The sequence below is a fragment of the Harpia harpyja genome, chromosome 3 (assembly GCF_026419915.1).
Source record: "Harpia harpyja isolate bHarHar1 chromosome 3, bHarHar1 primary haplotype, whole genome shotgun sequence".
Taxonomy (NCBI): domain Eukaryota; kingdom Metazoa; phylum Chordata; class Aves; order Accipitriformes; family Accipitridae; genus Harpia; species Harpia harpyja.
The window spans coordinates 30,193,208-30,207,057 of record NC_068942.1 but is presented as its reverse complement, the minus strand read 5'-3'; the positions used below and the strand labels follow the sequence as shown (position 1 = coordinate 30,207,057).

The window sequence follows — 13,850 nt, the reverse complement described above, 5'->3', positions numbered from 1 at the left end:
GAGTAACCTTTAAGTTGTTCCCAATTACTGCCATTGGAGAAACTACTATTTCCTCTCTTTTGACAAGCTACTGCCAGAAGAATCTTGGTACGTGATGGATCTTGCTCAACATTTTCAGGAGCTATTTTGAGAGTTAAACCAAGCAGAATTACTTTTTTTCAAATTGTCAGTTGGAATCAACCTCACTGCACTGCAGTTTCTTCATCAAACTTTTAAGTTTGTATTAAGTTTAAATGTGCTTATGTTTAGATTACTAGTTTGATTCTGGTTAAAACAATGGCAACAGATGTTCTTAATTCAAGCAATGTATTTTTAAAGGCTGCAACATAGCTGTGATTATCATTGGTGTGGATAATAGCACTGGACCACAATTAGTTCTGCATTCTTTTTACTATAAAAATACTGTTCAGTTCTCTTACTTGATATAGTACAAAACACAGTCTCAGTAGAAAAGTAATAAAAAAATCCATATTACCCAAGTGAATCATCCTTGTGTTATTGATTTAAATAAATAAAACACATAAATGTATGTCCCTCTTGTCTCTTAGAGTAATGAACGCATTTCAAGTTCTGCTTGTCTGAAGCTTTTATACTTTGGAGCACTGAATTAGTTTAACATGTATTAAATTACTTACAGTGAATCCTCCAATTATATTAAGACACAATCCTTCATTCAGACAGTTGATGCTGAGCAGCCTGCAGTAGTCAATTACTTCCTCACAGTTCTTTCCAGTGAATCCTGGCATGCAGCTGCAAATACACCAGTGTATTTTAGAGGACTTGCACTTTAAAAGTTAATTGTATTTAATTATGTTCCATAATTCTATTAAATAATGTTCTTGCAGTAACAAAACAGATCTCATATCTTATTTAAAATAAACAGAACATGTTTTCAAGCAATTAAAAGTCAGTTGCATGATTCTGGATATTCTTACTTCTCCAATTTTTTTTCATTGATTAAAGCATTTTCATACCAATACTTCCTATAATCTTCCAGAAACAAAAAAACAATCTAAAATGGGGTAATAGTTAATAAAAAGCTATAAATGGGATTTTGGAAATTTATTAGAAAGGATGGGTCAATTAAACCATCAGAGAAAAAAATTAGAAATAAGATGATAAATGAGGTTTAATATAGTTAGCATCAATCACTACTAATGATTAACAAAGAGTAGTCAATAATGACATGCTTAGGTATGTAAGGAACAATGTAAGGAATCTGGGGAGAGAACAAGGCATGGTTTGTTTTGTGTTTGCTTAATTGTAATTTGGTATTTTCTTTAAAGGAGAAAACCAGCATTCTATTTTTGTGACAGTTTTTTAGTTCCATTTGATGCCAATGGAGCTGTGGGTAATTCTTCTATGGTAAAAGGAACTGTAGACATTTCTTGGAGCAGTGTAGAAAAATATCTGAATATTTATATCTTGCTCAAAATGTGCAAAAAATAGAATCCAGACTGCAAAAACTCTCTTTTGTGTTTTGATAGATACATAATCCCTGTCCACAGGAGGACACTCTATGCAAGTAGCAATGGACCATATAATCCTCACCCTCCTCTTGAAAAAATTATTATATGTAAATCCTATAATTACACTGCTACCATTTCAAGTACTTGGAATCAAAATTCTTGCAAAGTTTATTCTTAACAAGTTTCCGGTTCACTTATTGTGGCTAAAAGGAGTTTTTCATAGTACTTAGCTGCTTTTATTTCAGCATGTTCAAAGATATTAGGTAGTTACATACTTATTTTTCTGTCTAAACAAAGCTACTCATATCAACAGCATATACATTGTCCTTTATATTATAGCACCATGCATCCGTATGTTATGTTTATATATAAAAGTAATGTAAAGTAAAAAAAAATAATAAAGGGTTTGTATCTTTTGTTATAATTCCATTTTTAAATAACACTTAAAACCAAATCAGAGCAACTCAGTTACAACATTTGTTTTACTGATTTGTTTTTACCCATGATCCGAAATCAGGTGAAAGAGCTCCTAGCTTTCTTGGTTCAATTTATTTAGGTAATGTCTGACGGTTTCTTAAAAATAGATAATTTAGTAAGCCAATTTTTGAAGCTTCTTATATTAATTTTTATATTTCCTCATTTTTCTTATTTCTGTTTTTATTGTTGTTTTACAATAGGCATACCAATATCAAAGAAGGTAAGAGTAAATTAACAGCAAGAAAGTTGACAGTAAAGTTCCAAAGATGACACTAACGGAACGAATTTTCTCAGAACACTTTCCCACTTTTTGTGACTTTTTGTTGTCCTAAAGAACACGGATAATAGAAGAAGATACAAAGTAAACAATCAAAATTTATTGTGATGGATATCCTTGTTCACTGCCTATTTGAATTCACCTTAAATTTTGACATTTAAGAAAAAATGCTACTATTAGATTCTTAGCACAAAGTTGTATATGATATCAAGACTGAAAGGATGGAATTAGGATACAAGATAGTCATACATCATAACTGAAGTGGAGAAAATTAAATTGAGTCTGTTTGGTTATATGTTTAGAATGGAAAACAACTGCTTTCTCAAAAAAGAAAGGGTAAGTAGAGAGAAGCTGAGCTTGTGATGAATATAAGGAGAATGCACAAAATAGGGGCAAGCAAAGCAAAACAAAAAGGAGTAAAAAGCCGTCATTTGAATTTGTATATGCATGTGAGCTAAACACCATTATATTTATTTAAAATGTTAAAATGCTATAAACGTGGATCAGGTAGTGGTATTACACCAAATGAAACAGGCGTTTTTTTGTGGAGTAATTTGACGTAGTCATAACCTGCAGTATTTGACAATGATTACCAAAAATGAAACAAAACCTCCACTTAAAACTTTTAATGAGCCGTTCCAAACCTCCTGAGTACAGCAACATAGCTAACGGTAGGTTTCCTTTGGGTAAAATGAGTTAAAACATGACTCACAGACAGAAAGATTCCAAGTCTGTGACTTAACAAAACTGGAACAGTTAAACCACTGCTCCTATAGGTCTGCTGAAATCATCTGTTATTCAAGTAGCTAATGCAAGGCATAAATTGACAAAGAGAATTTTGAATCCTAAAAATAGTAAAACCTGCTGAACTGCTGGCCCTGTCTAGAGGTTGGCACCTCCTTTCCATTTCAGCAGTCTGACATTGGCAAGACTGCAGCTCTCACAACCAAATTACCGAATCTGGTCTCCTTGTGAAAAGTATGTGATTCGTGCTCCCTCAAAATGCTTTCTCTCACCTATATGCCTCCTTCCAAGTATACAGGCGTAAACATACACAAAACTTTCATCTATTAAATATTTGGGATTAAGTGGTAAAAACCTGATTTTATTTTCACAAAAAATGAGGAAATAATTTTCAATTTATTAACAATAAACACTAACAAATATTGCAATCACTAACTGGAGCTTTCAGGGACTGAATGGCAAAACTAAGGCTGAATACTGGAGATTTTCGATATGCGATTGGACAGGGTGCGAGATAATCTCACCTAAACTCCCTTTCCCATGAAAGGTTGGACCAGATGATCTTTTGAGATCTCGTCCAGCCTGGGCTGTTCTATGATTCTATTGAAACCAACCTCCAATGCTGCCATATTTATCAAACGTTAAAAGTCTGCAGGTTTAGTATCTGGTTTGAGACAGCAGTCCAGGCTTTCTCTGTACCTCTATACAGAGAAAATTGGGAACCTCCAGAAGATGCTTCACCTCACCTGTGCTGGATATTTTGCTTTGGAAGAGATGAGTCACTTTCTGGAGCTCTTCTCCTCCTTCACCAAGAAGGTGCATCTGGTGCGCAGCTTGGATGCTAGGGAAAACTATGTGGATTGAACACTATCCAAAGTTTTTGCTTAAAGAGTATGTACAGGGCCAAGCACTCGACCTTGTACCAAGTTGAAGGATGCACTCTTCATTACTCTGTTTAGAGTGTTCTCTCTAGGATGTTATTTCCCCTTTTTTAGAACGTTCTCAGTGTTAAAAATAATAAGATTATAACCTATGCCATTTCTCAAAGTAGCTCTCCACAAATGTGTCTTGCCTGTCTTGTCAAATGTGTATTTTACAGGTAGCAAAACTGAATACATGAATAATACACAAATATTAAAAGTAAATCTAAGCACCAGTGATATTAATAGGATCTTAACACTTGATATTAGTAGTAAACAGGATTGTACCATCTGAGCCCAAAACTAAAACCTCTAGTACCTAGCCTTACCACACAACTTAAGTGATTCTCTTGATAATCAACATAAATGGGTTGTTAATTGCCCATTTTTACTTTCTGTTATACTTATCTAATGACTTCCACTCTTATTCTCACATAGTGTATCAGTGGAAAAATCACCATGCCTTTCCACGGTACAATGAGGTTCATGGTACAGACTATTTCTACCAGTGCTTTGTGAAATTATAAACTATTCAATCTACATTGTACACAGGGCCAGGATATTTTTTTAAAAAAATTTTTTTTAAAAGAAAGGCAATCTACATCTTGTATTAATTGTTCATGCTATGCATTTTTTTAAATGTAAACTTCAGGCATCATTTCATACTAAATCATGTACCAACATACTGTGTAAAAGACTGGCTATATAATAGTAAATTATTAGTAGCTTATATCTTGGTTTAAACTATTGGAAAATAAATGATAACACTGTTGTTCTGTGCTATACATATCTATATGGGAAGATCTAACTCTGTGTATGTGTTTGTATGTGTGAGTATGTATGTATATATGTATTTAGGCATAAGTATAAATAAAATTGTCTTTTTTTCTTCTTTAGGAAAATTGTAAACATAGTTCTACTTATATTTTAATTTCCAGACTTCTCAACTGAATCTTTTCTGATGGACTGTAACTTTATGTTCCACACTTTTATTATGTATTTGCAATTTCTAAGTTCACTCATAATGTGTTTTCAGGCTTTTGTGTACCACAGCTTTCAATTTTCTGCTTTTATGAATATCCTAAAATTTGAAAGTTGTTTACTGCACTTCAGTAATGCTTAGCAGAACTTACTTCAGGCAGCCAGATAAAAGCCAAGCAAATGGGAAGCGGACAAATTGTGCTCCTTAGTGGTGTAAGAAACTATCTAAAAAGCTATTTAAATAGAATGAAATTATATACTGGGTCACTTCTGTTATTTTCAAATGGATAATTTTTTAGCATGGCCTTTCTGAATAAAGCACTTTTTAACATGCTGCTTTAAGGATAAATCTAAGACCTACTAATGCATGTCTGTGAATTAGAAATTAAATGAGTTGTCTTATCCTTTCAGAAACAACATAAACATCATACACCCTGAATGGGACTGGTACCTGTAGTATAATTATCTCACTTGTCATCAATGTGTCAGAATTTATATATTTTATCTTACAAAATTAATGATGAAACAATTTATAACTCCTTAAATGTTTTAAATGTTTTTGTAGTACTTCAGGAGTTTTCAAGAAGACTATCTCAGTAGAGCACCAAAAATAAATTAAAAATTGTTAAAAGAAAAGTTTGTAGTTTTCTGTTTTCTCTGTGACTGATGATGTCTTTTCTTTCTGCAATCAGTGGGATATCATCAAGTCATCCAACAAAGTACTGAAATAAATTAATTTCTAATCTTACCGGCAGTTATAGTTCTGCTGTTGAGCCACACAAGTTGCATTATTTAAGCAAGGCAATAATTCACAGGGATTCAGTATTCTCTCACAGAACTTGCCAGTGAATATTGGCAGACAGATACATGCCACATCCTATAGAAGAGAAGGAAATTAGAAATAATTATTTGTTGTACCCAAGGCAATACAGAAATTAGTGTTTACTTCCATTACTATAGAGACCCTAAATAGGACAGGGTTTCATCACAATAAACAGTCTACAAAGACAGAACAAAAAGCAGTCCTAGCCCCAAATAGGTTACAAACATAATTTAGGACAAGTGGAATAGGCCTTCCAGCACAGATTATACCAGAGTCGGGTTTGCTAGCTGGAAACACACCAGCTCTAAATTTGGCTGGCTTTGTGATTTCATAACTGAACCGAGAAGGAGCTTTATAATTCATTTAAGGTTTTTCCTCGTTTCTGAATTTGTTCCAATGTAATGTTTGCATCTATCAAACAGTAACGGTGCACAAGGTACATCAGATAGCAAACAGTATTCACTAACTAGACTAGGAAAGAAAATGGTATGTATCCCTTTTCCCCTTCAATATGAAGCACAGAGACTATGCTTCTCTGTGATGGTGAAAGACATCTGTCAGTTACTGCAGTCTATAACTTACACAGTAGGAACTGTAAGTTATTTTACAAACCAGAATATTTCTTAGAGCTGACACTCTCACCCTTATTTTTCTATATAATGTCCTTTATAGGCCTTTTGATGTCAGAAAGTGAAAGAAAAATATAGAGAGGTTTGTTCCCCTAGTGAAATTGGAAGTGTTCAGGTGTTTCTTTAGAATCGGTCTTAAAGGCATGGTCAGGGAACTTTTTTTAACATCTATGGAGAGATTTCTATATGTGTGAAACAAACTACTGCATCTGTCTATAGAAATGATTGTACAAAATAGTATGTGCTAGTATATCTACTAGACAAAATATTTAGACAGATTGCATAATTTAGAAATCTATCAATGTGTTCATCAATTTAGATGTCTTTTTTTTTCTCTCTCTGTGAGTGAGTATGTATCACTGGTATGTGATAACTGAGCTTTTGAAATCTTCTTTCACTATTTTGGTTCTGTGTAATCACTGCTATTTGCAATAGTCATGCTACTGAAAGAACATCAACAACGCAGTTTGAAATAAGACCAGATATGACTCTATTATCAAACCTTTGTGAGTCTGCATGAGTTTATTCTATTTTCCAAAAAGAAAAAAGAAAGGAAAAAAAAAAGGAATTAAAAACAGATACCACAGCAAAATCAAGAATAGGAAACAACCACTAGTTAATAAAGATGACTTATGTGTCATGTTTTACATCAGAAGATTTTATTAAAGAGAGAAAAAAAAAGAAACAACATTAATAGTTCCTTAAGTGACCACCAAGCAACTGAGCTGAAAATGTGGAATTTGGGCTTTTTAAGTGTAGAAATATTAGAAACACTACACATTCAGACAATGCTGTGTTTCTTCAAGAAGTATACAAAGCTAATTTAAAAATTTACATTAGAATTAAAAGTTTTGGCACTTTCATGGAAGAGATACTCCTGGAAGCTATGTCAAGGCACATGGATAACAGGGAGGTGATTAGAAACAGCCAACATGGTTTCACAAAGGGCAAATCATGCCTGACTAATCTGGTGGCTTTCTATGATGGAGTGACTGCATTGATGGATAAGGGAAGAGGAACTGATGCCATCTGCCTTGAATTCTGTAAGGCTTTGAGATTGTCCCATGCAACATCCTTGTTGCAAACTTGGAGGGATATGGGTTTGATGGATGGACTATACAACGGGTAAGGAATTGGCTGGATGGCCATTTCCAAAGAGTTGCGATCAACAGCTCAGTGTCCAAACAACAAGTGGTATCCCTCATGGGCCCATACTGGGACCGGTACTGTTCAGTATCTTTATTAATGACATAGACAGTGGGATTGAGTGCACCCTCAGCAAGTTTGTGGATGACTCCAAGCTGAGTGGTGCAGTTGATTCTCTGGAGGGAAGGGATGTCATCCAGAGGGATCTTGACAGGTTTGAGCAGTGGGCCTGTGTGAACCTCATGAAGTTCAACAAGGCCAAGTGTGAAGTCCTGCACCTGGCTCAGGGCAATCACCAGTACCAGTACAGACTGGATGATGAATGCATTAAGAACAGCCCTGTGGAGAAGGACTTGGTGATATTGGTGGATGTAAAATTGGATATGAGCTAGCAATGTGCGCTTGCAACCCAGAAAGCCAATTGTATCCTGGGCTGCATAAAAAGAACCGTGGCCAGCAGGTCAAGGGAGGTGATTCTGCCCCTCTACTCTGCTCTCATGAGACCCCACCTGAAGTACTGCGTTCAGCTCTGGAGATCCCAGCCCAAGACATGGACCTGTTGGAGCGAGTCCAGAGGAGGGCCATGAAAATGGCTATAGAGAAAGGCTGAGCGAATTGGGGTTGTTCAGCCTGGAGAAGAGAAGACTCTAGAAAAATATTATTAAGGCCTTTCAACACTTAAAGGGGGCTTATAAGAAAGCTGGAGAGAGGCTTTTTTCCAGGGCCTGTAGTGATAGCACAAGGAATAATGGTTTTAAACTAAAAGAGGGTAGATTTAGATCAGATACAAGGAAGACATTCTTTACTATAAGTGTGGTGAGACACTGGAACAGATTTGCCAGAGAAGTTGTGGCTGCCCCATCCCTGGCAGTGTTCAAGGCCAGGTTGGATGGGGCTTTGGGCGACCTGGTCTAGTGGAAGGTGTCCCTGCCCATGGCAGGGGGGTTGGAACTAGATGGTCTTTAAGATCCACTCCAACCCAGACTATTCTGTGATTCTGTGATTCTATGATTCTATGTTCAAATAGGGTTCTCTGAAGTTTATACTTACATTTGGCAAATTGATACATGTACCTCTGTTCTGACATGGCCTTGAAGAACATTCATTGATATAAATTTCACAATTGTGACCAAGAAAACCAGCAGGACAATCACAAACATATCCAGACTGACTATATTGACATATGCCCCCATTCAGGCATGGCTGAGATGCACAAGGATCACCAGGTTCCTCACAAAATGGACCTAAAAGAAATAAACATAAAAAATTAGGGAGTGTTTGAGTGAATGATGCTTCTTGATGTGCCGCCTATAAATATTACCTTGTGTTGTGTTTCCCTATTATTTCCCATTAATTCTATTTTTTATTTTTTTTTTTTTCTAATTTGAGGAGGGATTGAGAGGCTTTTATTTATTGTGTTTTTCTTAAATTCTCTACTCTGTGGAGCTCCAGTTACTGACTGGGACATCTGTAAACTATCACCATTTAAAAAGCAAAGAACTTAAAATATTCCTGTGTATTTTGTTTGTTTTGGTGAATAAACATGGTAGAAATATGTGGGAGTGACTAGACTCATCTGTAACAAAAGGAGGAGGAGAACTGGAACCATAGTCCCAGAAGACACTGAACAGTCACTGCACATCTCTCTCACAGTGGTTATTATTAAGGGAAGCTGAATCCAGTGGAATTTCAGACTAAGGAGGTTGTTCCATTCTTATTTATAGATCCAGCCGGTAGCAAAGCTGAATGTACTCTCAGTCGGTGCACACACAGTCACTCACACACACAATACAGACACAGTGCCCGCACGGATCAACGTGAAGAGCAGTATCTTTCCCCGCACATAAACGCTAACAGCACTCAAATGAGCAGGAACAGCAATGATGGCTCAAACTTTTTCCTCCTCTCTGGGTAGTCAATATTGAAGTTCATCAGCGAACATACACACTCGCTCATTTTCTAAATGCACAAATAAACCCACATTAATGGATTCCTCAGATATCAGCATAGGTTTTAAGTCTGTTTGATATCCATAACCGGATCCTGAACCTTTTGCCAACTTGCTGGCTCAGACCTTGAGTCAGTCCAGATCTGGATATCATTCTACTTGCTGGCTAGTCCAGCTGAAAGCCCACCACTGCCCACGAGGAAGGGTGGTAACACAGAAGTAGGAAAGAAAAGAGACTGCAGTGATCAGATACAGGCTCAGCCAGAGAAGTGCAATGAGCATCAGCCCGTTTACACTCAGCCAGCCCTTTTATCACCTTTTCTCTGCATTTTCCCATATTTGTACTTCTCCTGTCCACCTTGAACCCTACCCTTCTCCACCTTTTTCTTCCCCCGGATAAACAACCCTTACCTAAGTGTTTGGCCCCATTGGCCCCCGTTTTGTCACCTCCATACACAAATTCAGTATTTCTGATATGGTTACCTAGATAATCTTGACTTTATGTGGGATTACTGATATGGTTACCCAGGGTCTGTTGTCCTTGCAAGAAAATAATCCACAAAATGTCCCCAATTCTACCCCTTTAATTATCTGTGAAGTTTTCCTGTCTCAAAAAATTCTCCCTTAACCGTCTGTGAAATCCAGTCATCGCTCATGGTGTTATCTGTAACTTTTGTCAGCCACTCACTTGGTTATTTGTTAAGCTCAGCAACTTCTCATGTTATGTCCAGTAGTTTGCCATGTTCTCTTCAGTTACTGTAACCCCAGGCAGGGGTTTAGAAAACTGCCTACATGCCTCAACAGTTATGAACTGCCTAAGTATTTTGGACAATTAACTCTTTTTAATTGTGCAACATCAAAGATACAGCAGAATTATAGCAGCTAAGAATTTACTTCCATTTACTTCTGGAAATCTATGTAGCAAGTAAGCTTTTTACATATCTTGAACTTTGGTACTCTGATTTAAACCACCTTCCTAACCTATACTTAGAGATTACATCAGACACATTTTTCAATAATTTGCTGTAGCAACAACTCTAACTTCATAATAAATCTATTCTGAAGTTGTAGTATGTATTGATTCCACATTTTGTTAGTCACTTGAATCAACTGAATTAAAAATAGACATTCATAAAAAAATAAATTATACTTTACAAAAGATGTAGACTTTTGAAATGGTAAACAGAATACTTTTAACTCAGAAGTGTAAACTGCAAAGTAAACATAGCTAATTCATTCTAAACCAATTAATAGATAAGTATGTGAGCCTCTAATAATTTCCTTACCAATAGACTAGCTATATAGCGCAACTGTAAGTATGTGGAGCAACATTTACCAGGAGATCCAAATTTCACATTCTGTCTCTATTATATACCAGAACAGCTGACGCAACAAACACTATACAAGAAAATCCCATTAGCAGGAAAAGGGTCAAAACACAGTTTCTTTTTTGTCTCTCAGTTCATTGGAAATAGTTGTTCCCATAAGGCAAAATGAATTGGATCTCTGTTTTAGGACATATTTTTCACTTCTCTTCAGCATCAGAGGACATTCAAAGCATCTTTGGTGAATTTGTTGCTATCCCTCATCACCATAGTAACCAAATTACAGTAAAAATATATTGCAACTTGCAGATGTTAGGCCTTGCTAATAGGAAAAGCTAAGAAGGCCATTCCTCATAAAATGGCCGTTGACAGGTATTAGTGCATATATAAGAGAAAATTTGCAACATGAACTGAGGTGGATTGGTCAATTGTTTCTTATTATTCAATTTAGTATTTAGCTGTCCTGTTATACTTCAGTACAATATTGCACCCTAGCAGTACTCATAGATGAGGTTATATATTGGTGCTTATCTTACTTTTTTTTCCTTTTATTGGGCACATTTGATAAGAATCAAATCAGCAAAACAGTGACCCCAACTGTTCTACCCAAAGGAAAGCCAGGAAGTGTAGTTCCACAAGCCAAATGGATTAATGAATTGTTCCTGCCATTGTTTCTACCCCTGAATCCATTCAATCCTTCCCATTTTTTCTGCCACCATTACCACAAATTTCTTAGCCTTTTGTTAAACAATGGCATGTTTAACATGTGTTAATGTTAAATGGATGGATTATTAGAACAGGGAAAGACTAATTGAACACAGAACAATGAAGGCCAGTTGGGGAAACCAGATGAAAGAGGTGCATTTTTGGTAATGTTATGCTGATATTTAGCAAAATTAGGAAGGGAAAAAGAGATAGTGCAACTTTCTTCTTAAGGAAGACTAAAAGTAGCTAGAAGAGTAATAGAGAAAAGCCTGAGAGAAGATAGTACAGTGTGAGAGACATATCAAGGAAAAAATGCATGGTTCAAGGATGGCAAAAAAGGTATTTAACTTCTTTTCTCCTTGGCATCTCCTTGAAAAAGGCAAAAAAATGTATTTTTCTTTTTGTTAATTTGGAAAGAAAAAGTGCGTTTAGCGTGAATTGGGAGCCATTACCTAACCAGGTTGAAGGGGATCAATTTAAATGAAGATACTGAGGCAGCAACTGCACTCATGGTCTGAAACACAAGTCATGTCTTTCATAGGTCTACCTAGAGCGAATTCAGTAAAAAACTCTACTAAGTACCTAATGTCTTTTAGGAAGAATTCAGTCTTGAGCAGGAGTATTTCCTTAATCATTGATGCTACTTATGTCTTTGACATTCCTCTACTTTATTATTTCTTGTATTCAGCATCTTATGTGAAAAGCAAGAGCAGTGCTCTTTCACCTGAACATCCGTGCCTGGTGAGTTTGACAAACGAAGTCAATAAAAGGAATTCTGGAGAATTGGAGTTTTGAGCTTTTTATTCTATCATTCCCAAACCTGATGTCACATTCAATCTATTTTCTAAAGAAGATTGAAAGGTGACTTGATTACAGCCCTTGGATGGGGAAGATATCAAGCATGAAAAGGATCATTAATTCAGTGGAGAAAAGTGTAACAAAAGCAAATGACTGAAGAGAGAAGCCAAACCAAATAAAGTTAGAAACACCTCGCATTTTTACCAGTGAGGTCTCTGTACCAGACTACCATGAAAGAACTGGATTCTACCATTGCTGATGTCTTCACATCAATGCTTTTTGAAAGATACTACTTTAACCATATAAAAGAGAGAAGACTTAATATATAGGTAAGCAATATAACAACCTTTGGTCAGAACAGATGAACAACTGGTCCTCTCAACTTGCAAATCTATTTATCTACTTTGACTCAAAAGGTATACCAAACCTCTTAATAGTTGTGTAAAATTAGGAATTAATTCAAATTCGCACTTTAAAATGTAAATGTTTTTGTCATCATCCATGCCTCTTGTTCAGGTATGTTTAGATAAATACATAACTTCATAGCCATGCTAACATTTACTGACCTCTTGAATGCCGTTGTTAGAAGCAAGATAAAGAGGGAACAGTATAAAAATAGATCTGTATAATCTGAAGTCAAATGCAAACCCCTGAAGGAGGACAGTATTTAAGCAATGAACAATACAGCTGGGAACAACACATTGGTGCAAATTGCATATGCACATTGAAAATGTTTGTAAACATTCTGGAGATCTGAGACTTAAATTAAAAAAAGTGCAAGGCAAATTCTTTTAACTGCATAGATTTGATATACATAACCTTGTATTTCACTTTGATATCAATAACAACATAGCATAGGCATAGTATTTGACATAGGTGCTGTGTTTTTCTGTTGCCAACAATTTCAACAGAAGTAATTCTTCCCTCAGTCAGACCCCAAAAAGAGACATTTGCTGCAAATACTGAAGTCCCTTTAGTGTTCAGTGATGAATGATTAGCCACTCAAAGCTATGACGTATTGTTCAAATTCTCAGGAAAATAAATACAGAAACTGTGTTCTAATGGGAGATGGCTGATTCAGGAAACTTCAGTATGAAAAAACCTGGTTATCAGCTTGATTGAATACCCTAATTAAAGAGGAAAATTCAAGAAATTAAAGACATCATCAGTAGGATCAGCTCACCATTGTCTTTCAATACAGTGAATTCTTGTTTGGTTTACTTCAATAAAATAAAATATGTGGAATATTAAAAAGCAGAAAAGAGTGGGTAAAGACTCCTATAGACCAACATGAAAGCTAATGAATTTTAGTTTAAGGAACTGAACCTTATTTCCAGCATTTTCTATTGCTTTTACATGTAAAGAGAATAAAACCCTTCACCAAAACCAAATGACAACCCCCCTCCCCCCCCCCCAGCCCTTCCTTGTTTGATTTAATGGTATCCCTGCTAGTCTTCATTAGTTTCACTACCATGTTACAATGATAATCCATTAAAAGTCAAAGGACATTCCTGACACCATTGATAAGCATCGGTCAGTTCATTAAGATACCACATAGTGCCATTTACATAAATACCTGGTGCTACTGATTAAAAGAAATAATTTTTA

At 35.8% G+C, this 13,850-nt stretch overlaps 1 protein-coding gene across 1 annotated transcript in view; it reads right to left on the bottom strand.

The window, feature by feature from the left end:
• Positions 1–13,850, bottom strand: part of EYS (eyes shut homolog) — a 1,008,942-nt gene that overhangs the window by 824,823 nt on the left and 170,269 nt on the right. The window contains exons 4-6 of the mRNA XM_052781811.1: positions 8,517–8,710; positions 5,618–5,745; positions 636–750 (exon numbers count right to left, since the gene is read on the bottom strand). Of these exons, the coding sequence (XP_052637771.1) occupies positions 636–750; positions 5,618–5,745; positions 8,517–8,710 (437 nt within the window). The remainder of the gene's footprint in view (positions 1–635; positions 751–5,617; positions 5,746–8,516; positions 8,711–13,850) is intronic.